A 25,819-nucleotide genomic window follows, 5' to 3' on the forward strand; every position below is an offset into this window, starting at 1 on the left:
AATGTTTCTTTGATATAAAGTCAGTTATATCAAAGAAATAAATTTTGAGGTAAATTAAAAGAAAAGGGTGAAAAGCTAGTAACCATTAAGGCAAATGGCTGCAAACTAACATACTGAAGTCACAAGCTAAATGATCCACTCCAAGAAAATGAAACGAGCATGATAACACACTCCAAACACTGGCATATGGACAGGATTGATATTAGACTCACTTTTTTATTGATGTAATATGGGTCCATGTCTTCCAAGGGCTCAGACACCATTCCTGGAGGTATGTCACCGTATATAAAGGGGAGCGTTTTTCCTGCCTCCAAATCACTGTTTGGTTTTGGGCCATTTTCATCATCGTCTTTACGATCTTGTTTAGGATTCTTAGCTTTTTCTGCAGCAATGCGTTGTTCAATAGCTGCAAGAGACTCTCTAGTGAAGTATTGGAAGCTGTCTGGTCCTGGTGGTACAAGCACTGACTGCTCCATCTTTTCATCCTGCACATTTTAATTACCATTTATTCTTCTGCATAGGAAAATACTAAAAGAAAGCAGAAAAAAAAAAATTCAAGTAAACATGTTGAAATCACCAAGTAAGAAAGATGTAGCGGTTATTTTCAAGTACAATTGGTTTTGCTATATTGAATTGTTAAAGTACACAATTTGAAAATTATGTAAAGAAAGACAAAGTAAGCACTTTAGTCGGTGATTTGTAAGAAGCACTCGTGTTTTTCTTACACTAGTGCTTGAAACTGTAAACATTTCTTTGCTTTAGGACCATGATAGTCTTTTACTCCAAATAAGGAAAAGTATGATAGTTAAGAATAATCAAATACATTCTTTCCTCACAACTCTAGTTTTATTATGTTCACACTCCTCTGGAATCAATCAGGATTACATTGATAACTATAAATAGAACAGTCCAACAGAGCTAACTCAGAAAATTTTACTGAGATCAGCAGAAGTGTCAGAAAACTTGCACTGTAAAATCAGAATTTCCATTTAAAAAAAATCAAGTCTGTATATTATGAAGTATTAAAGTGATGATTCCAAGTAAATTTTTGTGTGGGAAATTATTTTATATAAGAAGAGCAATTGCCTAGTATTATTTCAGTTTAGCTGTTACTGTGTTTCTGGTTTTTTATAGAATAGCTGTAACTGCAAAATTCTGGAAGTATTCTAGTATACCTATTTATTTAAATATTGCAATTGCAAAAATCAACCTGTTGGGAAATTTAAAAAAAAAAAAAAAGAGTCCTGTTTTGGCATCTTCCATGCCGCTGAATAAATTTCTAATGACACCAGACATACAGATGAAATGTATATTTGGTCTCACAAAGGTGCATATATCCCTCAACCCTGAATGTAAAGAGATAAATTCAGACTTCACCCATTGCAGAGATCCTTATGAAATGATCAGTCAGCCTTTTAAGACACTCAATGGTCAAGGCAGGTCAGCAGTCACTGAAATCAGCTAGAGATATGGAATGAAAGAGAAGTGGGAATGCAAGAGATGGTTGGGGGAAAACACATGAAAACAAATCAGAAAGTGACAACACCAGGAATTGTAGAAAGATGCTGGAAATTAGGAAGGAAATAGAGGGGAAAAAGTGGCTCAAGAGGATTTTGCAAAATGACTGAAGAGTTAAGGGAGAAAATGAAGAATACAAAAAGATAAAAAAAAAAAATAGGAACTCTGGAGGATTAGCAATATAAAAATGACATGAAAACAATGAAAAATAAAACATAGGTTGAAGAACAGATTACTGGGAAAGGAGTAGAAAGGTAAGCAAATACAGATAGGATAACTTTCTACTAAGTAAAAGAATATGGAGAATAAGAAATTAAATGACAAATAAAGGGAGAAGAAAGAAAAAATAAAGCTGGGAAATAAAAAAGGTCACCAAATTATATTAAGCAATAAACCCTAAATTCTCTTGATCGGTAATACAAGGGTGAGCACACCTCAAACACATATATGTAGTGAGTACTAGAATATAGTGTGTAAAACAGGAAAGAGGAGTGAAAGTGCTTGTGGTCTCCACAAACTCAAATGTCTTGATTTCTAAAAAAAGTTAAACCTCTCCCTGTTTATACAGGTGTACAAGAACATCACACACAATTGGAAGAATGACTCTCAAACAATCAAGGTGCAAGTTTCTCACTGTAAAAGAATTAAAGTGAGCTGATCTCACACCAAACACAGTCTTCACCCATGTAGACGCTCATGCCAAAACCAGTTCTGTACAGCTTCCCTTCTTTCCAAGGGAAAAGGAATAATACTGTTCTGTCCCCATTGGTGGGAGGATATAAGAAAATGTACCTCAGCCAAAAGAGATTTAAAATCTTGCCTTTCTCCACAGAGAGAATATTGTCTAGACAGTCTTCAGCTCCCTACGTCATGGTTCTGTTTACTTCTGTGAATTGCCACTTTGGTCACTTAACTATTGAAGTTTTAAACTCACTATTTGTACACTCTGACCCTGTCTCTTAATGTTCAACGACACCTTGTGGGTACTGGGAAAGAAGGAGAAAAAATAATCAGCCACATCACTGAATTTTCTGATCTCAAACTGATCCCCATGACTGGCACCGCAATTTGGAAGATAGATCTTGTACTAAGCTGTTATCCAAATATGTCATGGTGTACACAGCTGTAGGTGGCTAATGCTCCGTGGGCTTGAGGTAGATACAGAGACTCCAGAAAGACAATCAAGCCCTCTTCTCTGCTCAACTTATTTGGCAAAAGAAGGGACTAAGACCTCTCCTCTCCTCTCCTCTCCTCTCCTCTCCTCTCCTCTCCTCTCCTCTCCTCTCCTCTCCTCTCCTCTCCTCTCCTCTCCTCTCCTCTCCTCTCCTCTCCTCTCCTCTCCTCTCCTCTCCTCTCCTCTCCTCTCCTCTCCTCTCCTCTCCTCTCCTCAGTCTACAGAGACTTGTCTGCCTTTCCCTCTCCTCCTCCTCCTCACGAGACCCAGAAGGGTCCTTTCCCCTTTGCCATTTTTCCTTTGGAACCTTCATTCATTGTCCAAAACCAGCACTGCACACAGCCCTTGGTGTTCCCTGCCACGGTGGCCAGTGAGGGCACAGCAAGCCGAACGAGTCCTGGCGCAGTGGGAGGGAGGTGCTGGACAGCAGCAAGGCTGATCTCAGGTGTTGGAAGGAAATGGACAGCCAGTGAGCAGTCAGCAAAGATGAGATCTGAAACCATGGGGTGCTGTGTCAGGATCACCTTTTAGCTCAGTCAATGTCCCCACCTGGCACGCGGGACAAGGATTACCTCAGGATTTGCCTGCAGGTGCACAGAAACAAAATGCTTCACAGCCATTAGTTATGTTGCAAGAACATTTGATTTAGCTACTGTGTTTATATATCAAGTTTAAAACCAGCAAATGCTGTAGGCTTTTCTAATAATATGTATATTTCTTTATATAGAAAGGAACTCCACATTATTTTTCTGTAATTAATGCCAGGATGTTCTCTGGTCTGACAAATGTAGATGGAGCTAGCTAGGTACACCTTTAGATGTAACTACCTCTAAGTAGGCTGTATTTAAAAAAATCTTTCTGGAGGCTTTATGAAGATTACCTGCTTTTTATCCTCTACTTAACAGATTAGAGGATGATATTCCAGATACATTTTCCCCTTCTTCATACATTTCAATGATTATAAGTCTTCAGCATTGCAAATAGAAATATTCTATAAATTTAAAAGTCAATACTAAATACATACAGAATTTACTACAGTCTTAATCCCAAAACACTTTCATCTCTCATATGGCAGTGCTTAACTGCTACATTTGTATTTCCTTTACTATAGTCAATGGGTTTATTCTCACTTATCTTTGATGGGGATCTATAAAAGTTGATACCAGACCAATTATTCAACTGATATACTTCTGATTTCCACCAAGTGACTCATTAAATATTAATTGAATAGCTACGAATTGCTTACATGATCCAAATGGGCTTTTTTAAAAATTATTATTATTATTTAGCATATCACCAGTAATTCAACATGGAAAATAATATAAGAATACTCAAAATATTAATTTCTTACTAATTTCTTTCCCACCCTGCTATACGGAACGAGATTTTTCCTTCTACATTTCCATGTCTGAGTGACCTTATGAGCAGTACAAAACATTTCAAATTTTGGAAAATAAGGTACTCAGAACATTTGAGAATAGAATCTTTGCTTCTTCTGACGTTTCCCAGGCAAAATAAATTCACGTGTACTTTGTAGTATACGTTGTTGCACAGCCAGCCCGCTCAGCGGGCAGGGATCAGACCATCTGCAGACCACAAGCAGAGCAAGTCAGAAGTTGTTCAGCTGCATGTGTGTAAGTGCACAAAGCACAGCTGATCTGCCCACGTGTGTAAGCCTGAGGCAGCCAGAACTACGCTGGATTAGCTATGCACACTGGGATATACATCACACTGGGATATACATACACGGACGATCACTGCCCTCGGGGATGTGAGCTGCTGTACACATCGTGCCATTTTAGAGCTATGCACTCTTCGAGAACAACTAAACCATCAAATACCCAGAGAGCATCTGTGTATTTTTATAGTCTTCAGTTTTCAGCCAAATATTTTTTCTAGGCAAAGTAAAGGGACATATTGGAAATAGATGAAGAGATGGTGCCTCATCAAACAATGGTTTCAAATCAGTTACACACTGCTCCTCGAAAAAGTCACTTAGACAATACATAATTCTCTGAAATAGAGACAATCTTAAACAAGATTATTTCCTAATCTGACATCAGCTAGAACTGTCAACTTGTATACCCTTCACACCTTAACAGGTGTTCCTGGAGACTTTGGTCAGGAGGACCTTAGAATACATGCAGAACTACAGTGCTGCAAATACTTAAATTTTAACAAGTGACTTTCTTTATATTATCCATACACTTGAATCTGAAATGAAACATATTTTGATGTTTGACTTTCTAGTATAACAGCCGTAAATTATAATTTAACTGCTGCAAAATAAAGATAAATTAATGAATCTACATGTAAACTCACAGAGCCCAGATCTCTATGTTATAATAATTTGCATCATTCATTGGCAGTTTCTCATTACTTTTAATTTATCAATGAGTCATTATTATTCTTGTCTTCAGCATAAAGAAAAATTTACCTTCCTCAAATTGTGGATCTGTGGGAGGAGAGGAAGAAAGTTGTGGGAAGCCATCACAGTTTTGTATGTGCAGCCACAGAACCAAGCCTGTGTCTGTCCTGTCTGTCCCAGCTATAGGGTTACTGCAGGTACCAAAGGCAGGTAGGATATCCAAAGCAACAAGCTTAGCAGAAGGGCAGGAATCATATTGGAATATTGGAACTATACAACTTTTTATGACTCCCTGTAGCTCACATATAAAATGAAATTTAATTCTCATAGACAGCTTTATAAGGGAAACATGCATATAACCAGACTGATAATAGGATTCTCCCATATCTTTTTTTATCACCTTCTTGATGCTCCCTCTCAGCCTGGATAATGCAGATTTGGCACAAGGGCTTGCTTGCATTACATTACTTAGACTTGGATAACTGAATTTATTTAATGCATATTAATTTTAATTTAAGGGTAGGTACAGTAATACTTCAGACATCAGAACAGGGTACATAGATATGCACTGAGCTATAAATAAATTATCTGAAATATTGGAAGCCATTAAACAGTATATACCAGTTTAGGTGAAAGTTTATGCTTTGCAGCTGGAGATTTCCATTACTTAACCTGACGCACAGAAAGGGTCACTGAAGGGGAGTGATGAGGGGAGAGGATGACTGTTTAATTTGCCACAGAGTTGCAAACAGCTACAGGGTAGCTATGTGATTCAGGAAGGCAGTTCAGTGCTCAGTCTGGGCTGCCCAACAGCCAGAAAGAAGAACAGACACGGATAGGAAATGCAGCTCGTGTCTCTGACATCCACAGTCATACAATTTCTTAGCTTATATTGCGTAAGTATTTATGTTAAATTCTCTCATCAGCTCCAGGGACTTCACAGCCACTCTTTCCATCAGTCAGCAAAACTCTTACATGACCACAGCCAACAGACCATTGGATTTCTCTTTGTGCTCCACCATCACTGTGCAGGAATGAAATAAAGATTAATGGGATAGAAAGTTAGCACGTACGAAAACATGAACTCGGCATCTTAAAGGTAAGCTTTCATTTGGGAAGGCAGTCATGGCTTCTGATCCCTGCTCCTAGAGCTATTTCTCTCTTATACCTAGTAGATTCACTTGAGAAACGTCAGTTGAAAAACATCAGAGCTATATTAGCTGAGAAGAAAAAATGTAACAATAACTATGGGAAAAGAGGATTTAATTCTAGAGTTCACTCACAACTAATTTCTTTAACTCAGGAAGAAAATGCAAGCATAGGTTTTGAAAAATAAAGCAATATAAAATAAACCAGCCTTCCCTAAGACCATAACTAGCCTACAAAATCCCCATGCTGGAAAAATGAGGATGCAGGTGAGCTGCAACCTTTTCTCCCACTAACACCTAGATTTTCAGTCCTGTCCTTGTGGCTTGTTTAGAGGAAATTAGAAAATCATATGATGTAGACACAATATAGTATCCATCTCTATTAGTTATATATATGTATGCATTGTTGAACTTGTTATTCTCAGTATATTTTTAAATTCAACTAATGTATCACTAAATCAAAATATAGGTACTAGGCTTTGCTTTCAATTAAAAAGAAATAGCTTGCTTCGACTTACTGCTTTGCTGGTCTAATTCCAATTTTAATTAACTGCAAACAAGTCTTTTCTATTTTAGAAAGATAAAAACCCCAAAATTAGTTATGCAGTTTCATAGAAAGAAAGAAAGAAAATATTTTAATGGGACAAGTCACAATGCAGCTGCATTAGTACTCCATCTGAGCAAATGCATTTAATAGCTTGGAAGTACTGGACTGCTCCCAAGCTGAATGGATTCTCTGCTTACTCTGTTCCTGCAGCATATCTTGTGCAGTAAATGACTGCAGTACAGAGAAGCAATCTTTCTGCTTTCTTTCATTTGATCAGAGCACTGGCCCCTTTTACTGACAATCTACATTACTAACTCAAGTTTATTTCTCTTAAACATCTGTTTCATAAACATCTGCTTATATTTACCTTAGCAAACATAATAGCACCTTTCTTCAGTTAAAAACAAAACAAAAACAACAAAAAAAAAAAACCTCCCCCCCCTCCACACACACACACACACAAAAAAAAAAAAAAAGCCATGCAGGCTATGCAGTGTACATTACATAATGCTACTGATTCATTTTACATGATGGTAAAATTGAATTTAAGACAAGATTTAAGTTCTGGTCTTAGCATATTACTACACTTGGGAAAGAAATAAAAGTTGATGGGAATCAGATTGCTTGATACCCTGGAATGGTGCAAAATTTGCAGGGCTAACAGACACGAAGACATTGCCAAACTCAAATTAGTGGGTTGCCTGACCCCATTAACAGCATTCTGGTACTTGCTGTCTCATATGATCAGTGGGAAGGCCAGAAGCCTGAAAGACATAATGACAAAATCATTTACTTTCTAACAAATTTAGCAAGCACAGATTTCATTCTTGAGGTTTTCCCGGGTCAAGGAGGCAGATGCAGGAACAACAGGAACCTGTTTAACACACAACACAACAGGGAAAAAAAAAATCAATCATAATTAAGGAAACAAAAAGAGTCTATGGTTTTCACAATGGAACCACTGTGAAGTAATAAACCCTCCAAACTTTTATGCTGCACAGAAGTCCAGACACCATATGACAGTACAGGACACGCCTGTGCACGGTGCAGAGAGGAGGCAGTAGCAGCCCCACCACCCCATGGCAGGAGCTGGGTACCATCTGCCAAGTTACTGCAGTGCAGCACTCAAAGGGAGGGATCCATCTCACAGACTCTCTGTGAAAGAAGAGAGTGCTCAAGGAATGGGAGATGCTTAAACCACAAACTAACTCTGCAGCCAAGGAAGCACTATTCCCTCTGCATGACTTTGAAAAGGTTTATGACCTCAATCGCCTTCCGCAGCCCTCAGCCTGTCTCAGGTTTTATGAAACGCAACACATACGTGGGCTACGTGTGAATTAGGTGTTTTCCAAATTAATTGGTGCATTATATGCTAATGACATGCAGCAGGTAACACAGGTCTGTAAACACGTGACATTTGAATTTCTGTTTATGTGGACAAGGCTCTGCACCTTGGTCATTGGCATCTTCTGATCCTGCTAAAGCAACTCCCCTGCAGTTCTCCCTTCATTTCCCTCTGCATTTTGTGATTCTGAACAACTTCTACATTGATATATACATTGATATATATATATAAAGAGCATAAATTATAACAAATTTTGAGACAAAACATCCAGTCATTCAAATTCTGAGCCTATCTGGTATTTTTCTGAAGATCAGATAATCTGCTAAAAGCAGGCAACATTTACTTTATCAAATACAGTATTAAGCTATGTGGTTAAACATGGAATTGTAGTGCACATTTAGTGACTATTTGGCAGAGAAGCTATTCTCACATATAGGTGCAGCAGAAATATAAAAAAAGCAAAGAGGTTTGAGATCTGTAATTTTAATAAATATCACTCGGTGCATGTCAAATGTACACAAACTACATTACTGAAGCTAATGAAGCAATAAAGTATTTAATAGTTTTCTATCTTGTATTCCACTTTGAATTCAAACTGATAGATTACAAGGTCTGTAAAATGTGAATCTGTTCATGTGGCTCCACCTGTAAGATGAGAACTCTAACAGGAGAATCAACATGGTAAACTGAAGACCACAGCAAGTATTTTCAGCAAATATCTCTTTCATTCTCAACTTTTCTGATTGAAAAATATCGTATATCCTATTTTGTAGGATTTGTGATTGGCGATTTAAGTACTTTCAGCTATTCTCATTCAAATCCACACTTTTGTCTTTTCATTAATTGAAAATACTCTTGCATTTGTCATTTTTAATGTTGTATTAAACTGTTTTGGAATTTTTTTCTAATTAATAATTTTTATTTTATAATAGTGAGCTGTAATACCTTATGGTATTTTGGCATCGGGTGGCCAGGGCAATATCTCAAATAGTTTAAAGATAAGTTATAAATTAGTAATTGTTGTCCCGTAACTCTTTACTCCACTAACAGCAGACCAGTGTGAAAGTTAGTTCTAGCCCTACTAGATGAGAGAAAGCTTCAGCCACTCAACCTCCCAGAGTCAGGTATTGATTTACAATACACCCAGCTGAGAAAAATGAGGAGAGGCATTCCTCAGCATGTCACGTTTCTTGTCTGATCAATGCCTCTGAAGACAGGGCAACATTTCCTACCACACTGAGAGCTGAACAATGTTTCTGCAGGTATTGTAAGTACAATCCAGAAGCATTTGTATAAATAAGCATACAATGAGAAACCAAAATAGGAAACTTTCTTTTTTAAAAACCATTTCTCAATGCGCCTGAGCTCAGCAATGGAAGAGCACTACACAAAGATTAATAATACCCAGTTCTGAAAAACTAGTCCTTAGTATGTCAACAGTGAACACTGTCAGAGAAGAGATCAATGCAATTTGTAGGGTCGTGGCTCTAAGGAATTGAAGGACATTTAAGTCTGAGGGAAACATGCACAGTTAAGAAGCTTAAAAATATTCATGTTTCATTCATTGTGAGTCAAGGACAAATTGGGGACCTAATATCATAGGTGGAAATAACATCAAGCAGATTTTAATTTGACTTTAAGGGAAAAGCCTATGAAAAGTATAAGTAGAGAATAATTGTCAGTACTTAGCAACTTTGAAGAGGATTTGAATAGAATTTGTTACACCCATTTATGTAGTTTTCCATATTTATTAACTCTTAAAATTCCTTGTCTTCTCTATATTTAAAATTTCATCAGGAGGTATGAAAATGTCATGAAAATTTTTGTTTTCCCTTCCTCTCTTACTTTTCTTGCTCAGACTTTTTTTTTCTCCATGAAATCTTTTTCTCTTTCTGGCAAACCCTTGGGAGACATGAGCTTGACACGGTCCTTAGGCGGATGCTAGAGGGTGAAACACAATCTCCCTCACTCCATGCCTGTTTGAGCCTTCCCCGGCAGCCAGGATCGCTGGAAGCTGAGTGCTTTGGGATTGCTTTGGGCTTGATGGCATCAAGGCTGGGCTTGCAGGTAATGTGGTTGTGAAGTTAGGCTTGCTGTGGCACAGTGATGAGGGAATTCTTGGGTGAATTACATGTTCACCACAGAAGCTTGAAGCAAGCCAGCAAGTGGGAAGCTGTGCATGTATCTAAACATCCCAAACCCCGCTAAGGTCAAGAGAAAAATTGTTACCACTGTAAAAACACTTAAAGCCGGGTAAGAGTGCAAAACAAAAGGCATTTGTTCAGTGAGAACACCATGATGTGATGCATAACGGGTGGCCAAAGCACAAGACTGTGATCAGGCACCATTAGAAGACTATCCCCTTAGTGATTGTGCTCCCTAAGAAGAGAGGACCCGAGTGAAAAAATGCAATATATTACATTATCTAATCTTAAGATGTTTCTTTTGAAACATGAGCACATAGATTTATCAGCAGCAATATGAAATGTTAAGATTCTGTTTTACTACCTATCTTTCTCAGGCTACATCTGTCCTATGTTTGACAGAGTGTAGTGAAAACTTTGTTCTCTTACAAGCTGCTCTTGAGGCAACGTGAACCTGCCTGTACCACCTTTTACAGGCAGTTCTGCTGGACTCGGGAGAGAGTGTGCTTTCTAATCTCCAAATATGCAAGGTCCATCTAGAGATACTTTTGGTTTTGTGCCCTGAACAGCAGACAGCTATGTTCAGGGTGCAGGTAAATGGGTTCACACAGCTGTGAAGTTTACCTTTTCAGAATAGCATCAAAGCTGCCCAAACAACATGAACCCTGCTGAAAGCAGGAAGGATGGATGGCTGTAGCTATTTTAGTCTCCAAATTCCTTTCAGAATCATCCTGTATATTCTATATGTAGTCCAATTGACCCAAGTCTTAATTATTACAGATCCTTCTGCTGCCGTTTCTGGTGTAAACGTCCTCAATTTTTAGATGTAGTGATTCATACCGGACTATGAGCGCTCAACACAGCAGCTCAGCACATGAAAGGCAACCAAGCCTAAGGGCTGCTGAGGTTAGTGGAGCCTGTGCTACTAGCAGTCATAATGAATCTGACTCCTATATGTGTCAAATATTCTTGTCTAAGTTTTGGAGCCAAACTATAAATCATACTGTACTCCCCCTGCTGCCATACATATTTAAAGTCTGTTTTGCATCATTCTTACAAAGAAACAAGAAAGTTTCTTCTTATCAAAAAACCCTGCCCTTATTCAGAATGATTTTCTAGCTAGTTGCTTGGGCTCCATTATCCTGCTGTATAAATTCTCAGAAAGCAAATGACTGCCTCTCAGAGGCCCTTTGCAGCCTTTCTTCATTATCTCGCATTTAATTTTTTTCGATGTTAACGCTTTTTTTTCAATTAATTTAATTTTCAATTTCCATCAACACTGTAATTTTGAAGATTTCCAGTCACATTTAGGCAATACAAATATCTGCAAAGACCCCTCATTTTGCTTATGCTCATTTTCATTCTCATTTCCTTCCAAAACTCTTCAGTAGTTAGGCTGCTCATCTCCCAAAACTACTTCATCACCTTAAAGGTCTTCTTTTCCCCCCCTGTATAATCTGAGCACTTTTTCCTTATACTTAGGTTGTACCCCGGTTGGAGCAGCAATTCCCTCCCTCCCTGTGTTTGAACAGCACATTCACATTGGGATCCTACATTCCATGTCTGAACTCCTGCCTACTGTAGCCATCCAAAAGTACCCATACACCAACCCGCAACGCTGGCCACAAGTCGAAATAGAATCATCTGCAGGTAAGAATCTGGATGCTAAGAAGTGTTAAAATTCAAGAGTGTGCACTTCAGATGAGCAACAAGGAATGGGCTCAGAACTGAATCTGGCACAGCCAGAGAGCAGAAGGTTTTTAATAACAAAGTTCCTGAAACTTCCAGTAAAATACACCCTACAACACTGCAATATGGTATTTAACAGGGATGACAGATGAATGTCTCAAAAAACATGAAATCTGTCTTGATTTAATCCCCCAAAGCAGTTAACAAATACTGCTTCAGCAAAGCCACTAGAATTAAAAGCATTACACGGGGAAGCACTGGCCTGCAGACCTCTAAAGAGAAACAGCTTACTTTGTGGACTTCACTTCAGAATACTGCTAATCACAGTTGCACTGCCCTCAGCCATTATTTAACCATCTTCACAATTTTTTCTCACATGAAAGAGAGAAAATGGCTCGTATTTCCTATCTGAAGCTTATCTGAACTGACAGCTAAAGGCATAAGCCATCCTTTTCCAAAGTGCTAAGTAATCAAGAATTCACACAAAAGTCAGTATAAAATTCTTGTCGCTCTGTATAGAGGCATTGTATTTCTTGCCTCAGCACTAAAACACAGACTTAAATATTTAAGCTTAGATGTATGGTATGCAATTTCAGCCTTTATCATAGTCAATCTTACGTTAAGCACAGGAGGGGAAAAAAACCCTATTCCCAAAATTGACCAGTTTCCTGCATTTCAGAATTCTGCAAAGCATGTAACCCTGAGAAATAAAAGTCACTGCTGAGACCTGCAGAGAAGTACCATGTGCACGGCAATCAAAGGAAAAGGGAGAGAAAATTTGGAATAAAACACTATTAGTTAAATAAAGCTTATTGTCCAGAAGACAGGTTGTTTTGGAAAAAAGAAATAGCTTTTAAAAGTAAAATTTGGTGTTTACTACTCCCCTGGATTTTAAAAAAATAATTTGCATTTCTTCAGCCTTTCTTTCAACCAAAACTCATTGTTATTATCTAGGAACTAGGCATGCAGACATAAGAGAGTGGGTATTGTATCAGCTACTTTGCTTTCTCTTGCTAGCACATCTCATCCTTTATCATTCTCTGCTCTCGGGCAAGCAAGCATTTTTGTTTCTCCCAGCAGAACCATTAAATATTATTTAGTGATTGTTCAGTAGTAGTCTGAACTTAGACTTCACAGCTGTACAGAAGCCTGCTTGAGGGGGAAGCAGAGGGCAAGTCTGAGGCCAGCACCCCCAAGTGCCAGACTCGCAGGCAGGCTGTGCAGCAGCTGGGCAGTGACCCACAGCAAAACTACCAGCTGCACTGGCTGAGACCGGGAGCGGCTCTCACCAGGCTGCAGGCACACAGCTCCCCTGGGCTCTGAGAATCCCTGGGACTGGCAGTACATATAAAATTAACCCATCTTTTAAGAGCTCACCACAGAAGGTGTGTGCCCTTCCAAGCTGCTGGGCGCTGTCAGCTGACTGCAGCGATGCCCGCGGCAGAAGTTTTTGTTGGCAGAGCACAGGAGACAGTGATTCCAGGCCAGACCGAAGTTTGGGTGTGAAACTAAGTGCACCACTGCTACTAGTGTTGCAAGAAAACAGTTTCTAAAATGAGTTCAAAATAAAAAGCTTAAAATATTGTTTGAATAAAAGTAATCTTCAATTGGATTCCTATTTAAGTGGTACTCATAGTAAGTAAGACTTTTTTTTCCTAGTCTCCTTGCACATCTATATCAGTAAAGCTGAAATCTTCTCTGTCTACTCTGTCTCACCCATGAAATACGACAATTCAGAGCAGGTACACTCCTCATACCTCACAATGCAACACTACACCTACATTAGCATTTCCAAATTTTCTCATTTATACTTCTAGTAAAAGAAATAGGTTTATAATTTTATATATGTAATACAGACTTCATATATTTTATCATTTATATTTATATTCTCATGTTTTGTCCTTGGTGCTTAGCTGTTCCTTATTAGAAATGAACATGCTGGTGACAGCCTCCACCCAGCACTCTCAGGATGTGGGTTTGTATTACAGGCTCATAAAGGCTGAGGAGGAAAGGCACCTCTGAAGATCAGCTGCTGTGTTAGAATAAAGACATTTCGCAAAAATTTTCTCAGATATGTAGCTCAGGTGGGCAGAAATTCTGCTTCAATAAAATGTTGCAGGCAATTTTATAATTGCCATCAAAAAGCAGACAGCAATAACCTGAAATAATATCTGGCAAGCTTTCTGAATCTGGGTGTGCCCAGAAAACATAATTTTATGTAACTCCACAGTTCCAGAAGCAGTGCTATAGAATATACTATTTTTCAGAATATTTTAAGTTTATTCCATACATGTTTCTTTTCTCTGACCTTATCTATAGCTATATCTATATATATATCATACTCATCATTCATTAAGCAAAACCAATTTAGTCTACCTTTAAATAGTAATCATTTTTTAATGATTCATGTACACTGGTTTCCAAGCAAATATTCAGAGTTATTAAATTTTTTGTTTGTTTCAATCAAGTCCAGTTTGGCATCTCATTTTGCAAGATGCTTTCTATATTGATTTTGCATTTCCTGTAAGTATTTATTAATAATCTTCTACACTACAATTAAGATTTTTTAATTAGTATTAATCTCTCTGAAGGTGTGTCCCTGCATAACATTGAGTTTAACAGAAGAAAAACAAGATATACATTTCAGATTTATTTTTTTCCAGCTATAAACTGTTCCTAAAGGACACTCAAGACCGTTATTGTACTGCTTTCTTCACAATTGTTAATTCAGAGGTTCCAACATTTTGTATCTATTAAGTCAACATGTTATTCTAGTTTGTGGATTTATTTAGCTTATTCTAAAACCATATGGTAAAAAAAACAGAAAACCAAAACAAAACAAAAAAACTGCTCAATAAAAGGTAGGTAACCATATGCATTTTTCATTATATATATTTATATGGACATTTATTTTGTCTGCTCCATAGCTTAAAAGCCAATAGATTAATCAGTGGTGAGAAATCACTGGATCTGGGGACACAATCCCCTGTCTGCTAAAAGGAGCTGATCCTGATGCAACTTTCACTCATTTTGGTCAGTAGTTTCCCTAGCAGCAGCTTCCCAGGGGGTTGGGTTCAGCTCCCATCAGCAGCACCCTGCTGACAGGGTGCAAACAGCCACTGCACCAGTAAACACAAGACCCTTGCAGACACAGGGTGTCCCAATGCCAGCTACTCCTGGTCTTAGACTCAGCCAAAAGGAGTAAGAAAAAATACATTGTAATACATTGATAATTTTTCTTGGAGTAATTTTTTTTTTTTTCAGATAAAATGCTTCATTAGTTCAGAGTTGTTGATTTGTAATCAACTTTGTTCTTTCTGAGGCAATGCGAATTTATGAAAACATAATAAAGGGTCATCCTTTCTGGTTTATCCTTTCAGTGTGTGTAAAGAGAAAATAATTTGAACTGAAGGCAAAAATACTCAGCTGCAAGGTTTCTAGATTACACTTGGATCACATAGCTCTTGTTTAAGAAAAAAAATTAAATTGTCATATAACTTCTTTTTCGATTAAGGATTTTTAATGTACTCAGTATGGGGTTCTGAGCAGTTTCCTGTCTCTATCCATCACTGCACATTTCAAGTGTACATATATATCTGGCATTATTTAGGTTTCATTTTAGAAAATAAATATATCAGACTAGGTTTCTCAGCTGTGAAAAATACTGAATATGAACATTAAAAATAGAACTTTGAAACGGCTCCTGTGCACTCACTTTATTTAATCAGATTCTGAAGTGTCCTAGTTCTTTCTAAAAAGAAAAACTATCAATATAAAATCTTTTTAATTAAATGTGTACTATTCTCCAGACAGTATGGAAATTTGATCAGATTTGCAAATAACCTTTTTCTACTCCTCGTATTCACACTTGCTATGGTTTACTAGCAAAGACTACGTAATCTAACAGAAACACTAAGAAATTAAGCAACTTTTCTGCTCTTTCTTGATATGTTTGAAGCATTGCAGAGTGCATATACCGTAGGATAAATATTTTCAAGGGATATTTATGTGCTTTTAGGCAATCCCCAATTTAGTGGGTCTATTTTGGACCCTATATAATTTATTGTACCCTGTCTCATAGCTCAGATAGCTACTTTTTGCAGACTCACAGAAAAACTGGGTCAGAAAAAAGAGATCAGAGGCCACCTAGTTCATCTCACTGCCCAAGGCAAGACTGCTATACCTATTTCCCAACAGATGTTTCATCTAACCTCTTCTAGAGACCTTCAGGACAAATTCCACAGATTCTCCCAGCATTCTATTGCAGCTCTGCACTATCCGCTCTAGTAAAATGTTTGTTCTCGTATCTCATCCAGGTGAGCCCATTTCTTCAACCTTCACTTCCTGCCCCACCCACTCTGGACATCAAGAACAAAATCATCTTCAGCATTCAGCTTCTAATGACCCACCACCACTTCCCTTCTGTTTTCATGTGTGGACTTACTCCAGGGATCCTGCAAAGCTCCTTAAGGAGCCCTGCTGAGGCATTCCTAAGAGGAGCACCTATCATCTGCATTCAGAAATACTTCCATCACAATTTCCTCTTAACAAATAAATTCAACGGTAATTTTAAACAGAGAAGGTAAACACTTTAAATCAAAAAAAAATGAAGGCTCTCATTCTGAAGGAAACAACATTGTTAACAGTACTGTAGTTGCTACTTAGATTTGTCCTTTTTGACCAATGCAAATATTAAATAGAGTAAATAAAAAATTGAATCACACAAGCCTCTGCAGTTACTCCTAAATTTTTATTTCTGACCTTGACAAGATTTGAGTTTTTGTTTGGTTTTGCTTTGTTTTACCAGGAGGATGATTTTATTTATATATATATATATTTGTGTGTGTGTGTGTGCTTTGAAGTAATTTTAAAAAGCTAATTCTAGAAGCAAACTACAGAGTCTCTTGGAGTAAGAGAAAGATGAAGATCAGTCTGCATGTCTACAAGGTACTGATATAAATTACAAATATGGAGGGAATTAGAAGGAGTAGATCTTGGAAGCTCAAACCGAGCTGGATGTTTATGAGACTAAAAATATAGGGATTTTTTTCTTTTTCTCAGAGACTTGTGGGGAAAAAAAGGAAATTAATAAAAAGAGGGATGGAAACACTTTTTAAAAAGTGCTGGAAGGATGGTTAGGGATTCACTAGATACTGCTGAGACAGCAAGCAATAGAAACTTGGGTTCTAAAAATACAACATAATGAGAATTTCATAGCAGAAAAAGGAAGGAGAGAGAGAACTTCTGGGGTTGATAAATTACAACAATAAATAGCAGCGTGGATGAATCAGAATTGTGGACTTTCAAGTGATATTTAATATGGCAAGGAAGGTTTCTACCCAGATTTTTTAACAAGTGCAAAATATAATCTTTTTTTTTTTTTTTCAGAGCTAAACAGAATTTCAGAAGAGCACAAAAGGGGACCTGGAACCACCACTTACTGGTGAAAATGGAAGAGACAGGAACAATGACTCAATAATCAGTAAAAGACAGTAGTTCTAAAACCATTGAACACCCATGTATTTAGTAAAACATCACCATGATTCTTTCAACAAACATTACTACTATTGAATAAAAAGAGATCGGTATATTTTACAGAAGCTGGACTAACCCAGTATGGAAAAAGTGATGATTTCTATGTCCACATTTGCTATTTCATTAATTTTTTCACTCATACCAAATTTGCAGTTGTTTCCATCCAACTTCTATGTGTTTTTATGGACAGGAATCTACAAAGAATAAACCTACAACTAGAAAAATGGAATGTACCAGAACTATTGAGCTTTGGGAAAAAACATCTAGAGAATTTGCATGACATTCCCCATCTGCCTACAATATTACATCACAGTTATCAGCTGTAGATTTTAATGGTTCAAATTTACTCAAAGGTTCTCTTTTCCCCACATCTTAGAATATTTCAGATTTAGGATATTTTTCTCTTGTAGCAATGGGATGTCTTAAGTGTTCTGAAGTATTATGCTAAAAAAAGCCTAATGACATTCCTTCTCTAGTATGTCATACTGTCTCCATAACACTGATTGTCTCAGTTTAGAAGTGTGAATAAATATTGTTCAATTTTTAACTTGGTTTTTCTTCTGCTGTAGTCATTTTGGCACCAACAGGAAGTCTACAGGTCAAATACAGGACTCTTGAAGAATCCCACTGCTTCCCACCTACAAAAGATGTTATCAATGGAGGAAAAAAAAGCAGGATATGTTTCTTTTGCTGGAAAACAATCCACAACTCTCTTAATGATATTTAGCCCAAAAGACAAAATTCTTATGTGGAAAAAAAATTATGTTTTCCCACAGATGAGCTGGGACTGAAGTTCAGAAAATGAATAAATTTAAGGAAAATACATTAATCCATAAGAATGTCACAGTTCTAAATGCTCACAGAAAAATCAGATCAAGATTTCTGCCTCTTTTCAAAAGAATTTGCAAAGTATCCTCCCCTCTTCTGATTATTAACAGACTATTTCTCATAACTAAGGGCAGAAAAACACTCACAGTTAATCTCAGTTCTTCAGTTTCAGGCAGCTAAAAATGATAGAGAAGGATTTGTAAAATATAACTTAAGGGACAAAATTCAGTGCTAAGCCATGTGGGTTTGCCCTTAAATATGCTGTGTTCTGTCATGAATGCACAAAACTCTGGAATTAGAATTCACATGCTGGAAGGATGCAGTGCAATGTGGATAGCAGCAGCACTGCCATCCTTAAAAGTCAACAACAGCCAGTTGTCCTTTAAACTGCTTGGCACTGGGTAGTGCATTGAGTGTATATTCATAAATATTGTGAAGGTTTTCTAGCTCAAGACCATCTTCATTTTAAGAATAAAAGAACCTGTGATTACTTTTAGCTTCTCAGCTGTTGATGATTACAGCTTCTGAAACTTCAAAGCAAATTTAAGTTTTTATATGATTATTTTGACAAAGGTTTCAATGATCAATAATAAAGTACCCTTGCCCCTATATAAAGTATTGTTTCAAAGAGCTGATAGGATATATGTTTTCTTGATATACATTTATCTATATAATTTTTTCTGTAAGTCATCATAGACTTTTAAATTGCTTTTTTTTGGTACCAGATGGTATGCAAATTGCTGTTGTTTTCCTAGAATTTCACTAGAACTGTTCTGATTAGACTACACCTTATGCAAGTTCTTAATTCCTAATTTCCTGTCCCAATCCCCTTGATACTTCCTTCAAAATAATGAAAACTTTCTGACAAAGTCAGGACAACCAGTTGAAAGCTGCTTGTCTCTACCTTGTTTCCCTGTTTCTAAATATTTCAGCAAATATTCAAGATCACACAAACCAGGCCCAACAAAATAAAGTATCAGGGTGTCAGTCTTGACAGCAATCCTGTTATTGTTTTGCATTAGATTTCAGAGCAATTTTTAGCACAGCCTTTTTTCTTTTGTACTTGACATCAACACATTGGTCAGGCATGAAAAACAAAATAAACATGGTAGGTGCAAAAAATGCAACACTAACATCAGCCAGTATAGCTCATAACCAAAAAAATAAGCATTTCTGAAAAAAATACAGCTGGAGAGGATTTCAATAGTGGCAGAAAACACCAATCCATTTTCAAATAGTGCTGAGTGAGTAACAACAGCTTTCTCAAAGTGGGGCTGAACAAACAGCCCAATCCCAGGCAAATTAGCACAGTGGGATTCTTTTAAGCACATACCTCGGACAAGCAGCAGAGAGGAAATCCATTTGAGAAAAGGTGCTGAATGAGCTTGAAGTCCACCTGGCAAGTCTCTTGTGCTGTTTGAAAAAGCAAGACGGTTCAGATTATGAACCGAGCCATATCTACAGTATTAGAACCGGTCCTGGTCAGTACGTAAATCAAAGTAAGAGCTGCTAGCAGAGCACCTGATCAGAAAGACTAAGGGCAGAGGGACAGAGAGAGAAAAGAGAGAAAAGAGAGAAAAGAGAGAAAAGAGAGAAAAGAGAGAAAAGAGAGAAAAGAGAGAAAAGAGAGAAAAGAGAGAAAAGAGAGAAAAGAGAGAAAAGAGAGAAAAGAGAGGGCTGCCTTCCTTCCTTTGGTAAAACATCTTTGTAAGCAGAGCTTCTCTATGGGAAGGAGAACTGTACAGTCCTGCAGTGCTTGCTTCAGACTTTAATATGTCTTCCATGAGAAGGAGCAACACAACCTCTGTTATCTTCCAAAAACTTCAGGGGAAAATATGCAAAACAGTTTAACCAAAATCACTCCCTCAGCAAAAAGACAACCCCCCAAAATATAAGACAACTGAAACATATGTTGTAACAAAATGCTGAGACACCAAAAAGAACTGACTGTAGCTTGAAAAACATATTTAAAGCAAAAAACCACAAATTTCTCCTTAATTATATGCTTAACAATAACTATAAAGCAAGCATTAAAAAAAAAAAAAAAAAGGGGGGGGGGGAGCTCGGGTGGGGGGACCATGCTGACTGCTCTCATAAATGCACTAAGGTCTAGGATTTACCATCCTCCTGGCTTACCTGATAAAAACAAACAACAAACAAACAAACAAAAACAAAAACAAAAACAAACCAAAAAACAAACAAACAAACCCCCCCCCAAAAAAAACCCACCCAAAAAACACCAAACAAAAAAGAACAAAACAAAAAAAAAAACCCAAAAATCTCAAGAGATAGTGATGATTAAGTGCTTGAAATGCTAATAAAGCTGGTTAGATTCTCGGTTCCAAAAGCTTACTAAGTGTTTATAAATTGCTGCATTCTCATCAGGAAGGGGGGGGAAAGACCTCTGCAGTATCCTCTGCTTTGTTCTCAGCTTCCTGTTCTGAGGCTCACTATATGGTACCTCATAGAAATCAGCAAATAGCAGGGGAAAAAAAACCAAAACGGGGGGGCGGGGGGGAGGAGGGTAGAGAGAAACAGAGAGGAGGGTAAAGACAGAAAGAAAGGGGGGAAAAAATAATAATAAAAAAGAGATACTAAGCCATCACCTTAAAGGACAGCCCCATCTATCGGCAAAAGCAAAGAACCGGCTGTAAAAGACAGCTTTTTTTGAGATTTCCTGACCTAAACGAGACTGAAAATCTGCAACCCCGTTTCCCTTCAGGGAGGAACAAAGGGCAAGGACAGTGCTGAGAAGTAGATTTCTTTATCCAGTATTAAATGAGCTAAAGTTTTCAGTAATTTTAATTTCTTTTCAGTTAATTACATGTCTCTAAAACGTGTGAAGGAAATAGTCTGCGTTAGTGTCAGCCCTTAGGAAAGCACCAGAAACCTTTCCAGGTCAACCTCTGGCATGTCACAGCTCAAAGCCACCTGTCCTCTGTCTCGTTTTACACCTGCCCACTGAGGAGTGCTGGTGGATTCAACCTCACCAGTCATGGGTTCAGTCACCAAAAAAAGGGCTGCTGTGCCTGAGTCTCGTGACGTGCCCATCTATTACAGCCGGCATTGCAATCACGCCGCCTGGGACACGACTGCCACGTCAGCTCTATACATTCCCCTGGATTCAGATGGCAGCTGCGCAGCCAAATCTGGAACCTAGACAAAAAAAAAAAAGGCTCCTTTTTAAAATTCAGACTGCTAAGTAACAGTAACGGTAACTGCTAACACAATGAACCCCATCTGCATTGGATCAGCCTCAGCTGGAGTTAAATCAGACAGTATTCTGTAGTTGTCATTTTGCTGTACTGCCCAATACAAATAAGAGTGGTGATGGCCGTGAGCGAGCCCTTGTGAAAGCCCCAGCGCCTGCTGCGCTGGAGGGGTGGCGCAGAGGAAACCAAAAGGGGAGGCAGGGACTGCGAAGGTGAGTGCTACGTGGAAGGAGGGCTAAAAATAACATCTCGTTTCTTTCATTGTTCAATACCATTTCTGCACGTAAAGACAAGAAGAATATGAATCTAATTAATACCTGTATGCAATGAGGCATATCTATGGTATAACAGACACTTAATGTTAACGTCTGATTCAGTGACCCCAAGCAGCTTTAATGAATTTTATGCCTTACAGTCAATTCTAATATTCTGATATACATTTTCTTCCTAATATTTTCGTATCATGATGTTTTAATTGCTTAAAGTTTGCTCTAATCCAAGCTATGTGAATCAGAATTTCTCCACCTCCCAGTGGTGGAGAAATTCTTCTCCCTTCATAAGAAGCACTTGGAATTCTCTCAGTATAATTTTCAAGCGTTTATCAGTACAGGATGTTATGAACAATTGTTCTAATAATGAAATTTAATTGCACAATTTTAAAATATGTTGTCTTCAAATATTGCAGTGATTAAAAGGACACAGCAAGCAAGCTTGCGACACTAAATATTTAATTAAAACACACCATAATAGAGTCAATTGCTAATACTAAAATGCTGACATAAAAATGGCAAGATCAAACTGGACACAACCACTCAACCTGTCTCCTCTGAAAACCTCTGAGCTCTGAATTAGAAAGACCTCACTTTCATCTTTCACTGCTGTCACATTCAGCAGTTTCTAATTTAGCTTTTCTGCTGGCAGTACTGGTAGGTTGCTAAGTGGCTCAGGCAGCACCCCTTTACCCCAAAGCAGTTTGAGTCTATGATCTTCAGGTAGAAAGAGCTCAAAATCATTATCTTAATATTAGCAGTTGGTTGAACTGTTTGGTTCTTTCTTAGGTGCAATTCTTACTGCAGATTTGTGTGTTTTTCATACATTTGCAAGGCTCTTCAGGATTATGTAGAGCCTTTGCAGGTGACAAATGACTATGTAGCACTAGTAATACCTGACTCAGAAGCCTAAAAATTTTAAATACTAAACAAGATGCTCAGATACAATTGCTGATGCCAATTGATCATTCCCAGAAATCTTTCTGTTCATGGAGGATGTTTCTGGAAATGATGGATTGTCTGGGGTTTATAAACACAGATTTATCACAAGGATAAAAGGTAAAATATTTGCTCCCCAGCTTGACATTTTAGCATGAGTCCCTCCAGTCTTTGTTACAAGCTGGACACATTTGACATGTCACAGGCATAGCTCCTTTCAAATGCTGCACTTTGAATTGAAGTAAACAACTAAAAATTTAACACTAAACTACTAGGAATGAATGAACTAAGACATCCTTCTTTAAACATCATGAAAGGTTAAGTGCAGGATGCCTAATATGACCACTGACTTTGAGAAATCTCCAAGTATCATAAACAGAATACTAAAAGCTGATCTTTCCAAGAAGTTTTCTCATGGTTCCAGTTTCACTGCTCACAGTATAACTAGGTGCTCAAATTCAGCTCCAGCAGCTTACATTGTCAGGAAAATTGATAGGGTTTCTGATTATCTTAACAAGCTTCTTTGGTGGCTTCTTGAATCAGACTGTTGTCTGTCATGGGGTTTGAGAGAGATTTGATCAACACAGCAACAACTTCCTTCCAACTGCTAAAGAGCTATATCCCAGGAATTCTTGTATTTTTAAAGTTTTATATATTGCACCACAACTGAAGAAAACAAAAAACATATAGATTTCTCAACGAGAGCTGCTCCAATTCTAAGATAGATGGGAAGTTAGTAAACAAAATATGGTCTCCCTTTCCTCTCCTCCCCCAAATCTATTTGCCTTTTTACCGTCTGTAAACAACTAGTAAACTCCTAATAGCTAGTGAAATCATTTTTGAAACCAGGCAAGCCCAGGGTACTCATTGCATTCCATTTGGACATCTTTGCGCGGTTCTTCATACAGGTGACACATCCCTCCCTGACTGCCCAAGGAGAAAATGGCCATGGACTGAAGCAACCATCCACCAGGCGCCGAGGAGAACCCCTCCGTGCCAGGCACAGCAGGGACACAGCTGCCAGGCAAACTTCCAATGCAGCCATGAGCTTGCAATCCTGCAGATTTCAGATTCTGCAGACCTGGTAACTTTGCCTTAATGGGGATCTGTGGTTCACTTGTCCTCATATAAATTTTGACCAGTGCTGCCTCAGGAACACTGTAAATATTTAAGAGCACTGGTGAAGAACAGCCCAGTAAGGTTTTGGCTCATGAGCCTTAGTGATCACCAGGCTTTAGAAGCCTGTTATTCTGTTATTCTTCAGCACATGAAAGGATTCATCTGGAAGTCCTTCTCTTGCGCCCCTCATTAGACCAGTTCCCTTTCTAAAAAGAACTTATAACAAACTGTAAATGAATAAAAAAGGGAGTGTATGTTTGTCTCTATGCTTCAGCATTTTTGCTGCAATGAACAACTATGTTTCAGCTTTTTTTTTTTTTTTCCCTGCAGACATAGTTGTGTACAATCTAGAGAAACCTTCAAAATCAACCTTAGAAGTTCAGATGTTCAGCCATGGCAAGTAAACCCCATAAGCAACAATGCAGAATGGTATGTTAAATTAATATAGTGTTAAGAGCAATACATAGATGTCTTTTAAATGAAAGTTTATGAAATATGGTTTATATACCAAAACATTTTTTAAAAATCTCCCTTGATCTTTTACAGTATGTCTTTCTAGTGTTCTAGCAATGAATTCTATGAATTACAGTGGGTGTGGAAAACAGCTAATGGAGTAATTAATCTAATAGATAAGGGATTAGCCAACCAAGATCCTCTGTGGACACGCTGGTGAACATCATGATCCAAGGGACATTTTCTCTTTCTAAACTTGGGAACCAATTGTACTGCAGTCGCAGTTGGGATGTTGGGAAAACATCATCAGGACCTGAAAAATGAGACAAACTGTAGCAACACAGAAGACTGCATCCAACCAGTTTCAAGGAAGAGCAAGGAAAACCCCGGAATAAAAAGAATAGTAACTGTTTGCAAAAGGAACAAAGCACACCTGCCAGCTTCCAAACAGCTGTCTTCAGAACAGGTAAAGCACATTTCTACAGCAATAGGTTTTTGTCACCTTAGGAATATTTTTGTGAACTAGATGCAAATAAAAGTTGGCAGCTCTGGACAGTGAAAGAGCTGCATTTGTGAGCCCAAACTTACATGGAAAGCTAGTCAACTATACTACAACAGTAATATTTAGTTGCTACATGACATAAACTAAAACACTAATGTTTTTAGTCTTTCCTTTTCAATTTAGCACTAATTTAGTGTATGTATGTCATCAAAATATGTATCTCAACTACTCAACTAAAATGGACAGATCTGAGATCTGAATAACTTATTTGACACACTTTAGTACTGTTTCCACGCTCCTCAGTTTTAGTGTCATTTCCATAACTATGAAGAGAGCAAAGAAACTTTTTGCAGTACAGAAAATTCTAGTGCTCTGAGAAAAAGTGAAAAGTTTGTCAGAAAATCCAGCTGCATACTGTGATTTGAGGAAATACAAAGAATATTGAAAGCAAGCTACTAATATAGCCATGGATTGGACAATTCCAGTAAACCACAGAAAAATACCAGGAGGAGGTACTGACCACTAACAACCAATATCCTGCATTGTAGTGGGTTCAGAACATATTTAACAGCTCAGGTTCAATTTCTCAGACCCAAAGTGATATACCAGAATATGGGATATATGAAAACACATAGGAAACACCATTTTCTAACACTTTGTATCCTCCTGTAGGATCTGCAGCTTGCTTTGCTGAGTAGTGTGCCCTGCTATGAACCATGACGCAAAAAATAAAAATAACACTTTCAAAAGATCGCTATACATTTAAAGACAAGAAGGCTTTTTTTCCTTCTAATTGAATAGATATTTTATTAATACTCCTTGAGCCTGTAAGAAAATACCTCAAGCACCCACACTTGAAATGGGATGGAACACAATGTACTCATATATAATAGCATAACTATTTTAGAACACTTCATGCAGCAAGAGACAAAGAATGTGAAGTACATCATTGCAATAATTCATGGTACCTAGCAGTTTTTTCTAAGTTCCTATATTATGCTATTGTTTTAAGTTTGTTTGAAAGACATA

General features: G+C 37.8%; 1 protein-coding gene across 5 annotated transcripts in view; it reads right to left on the bottom strand.

The window, feature by feature from the left end:
- LOC120754910 (sodium channel protein type 1 subunit alpha) overlaps window positions 1-25,819 on the bottom strand; it is a 93,221-nt gene that overhangs the window by 65,069 nt on the left and 2,333 nt on the right. For 4 of the 5 annotated variants that reach the window (XM_058421279.1, XM_058421282.1, XM_058421278.1 and 1 more), the window contains one exon: window positions 213-528. In XM_058421279.1, coding sequence (XP_058277262.1) covers window positions 213-476 — 264 coding nt within the window. In that variant the 5' untranslated portion in view covers window positions 477-528. Of the gene's footprint in view, window positions 1-212; window positions 529-19,629; window positions 19,710-25,819 lie in introns of all 5 variants that reach the window. The other variant, XM_058421280.1, reaches the window with a different exon arrangement.

Source organism: Hirundo rustica, chromosome 7 (assembly GCF_015227805.2).
Source record: "Hirundo rustica isolate bHirRus1 chromosome 7, bHirRus1.pri.v3, whole genome shotgun sequence".
Lineage (NCBI taxonomy): Eukaryota > Metazoa > Chordata > Aves > Passeriformes > Hirundinidae > Hirundo > Hirundo rustica.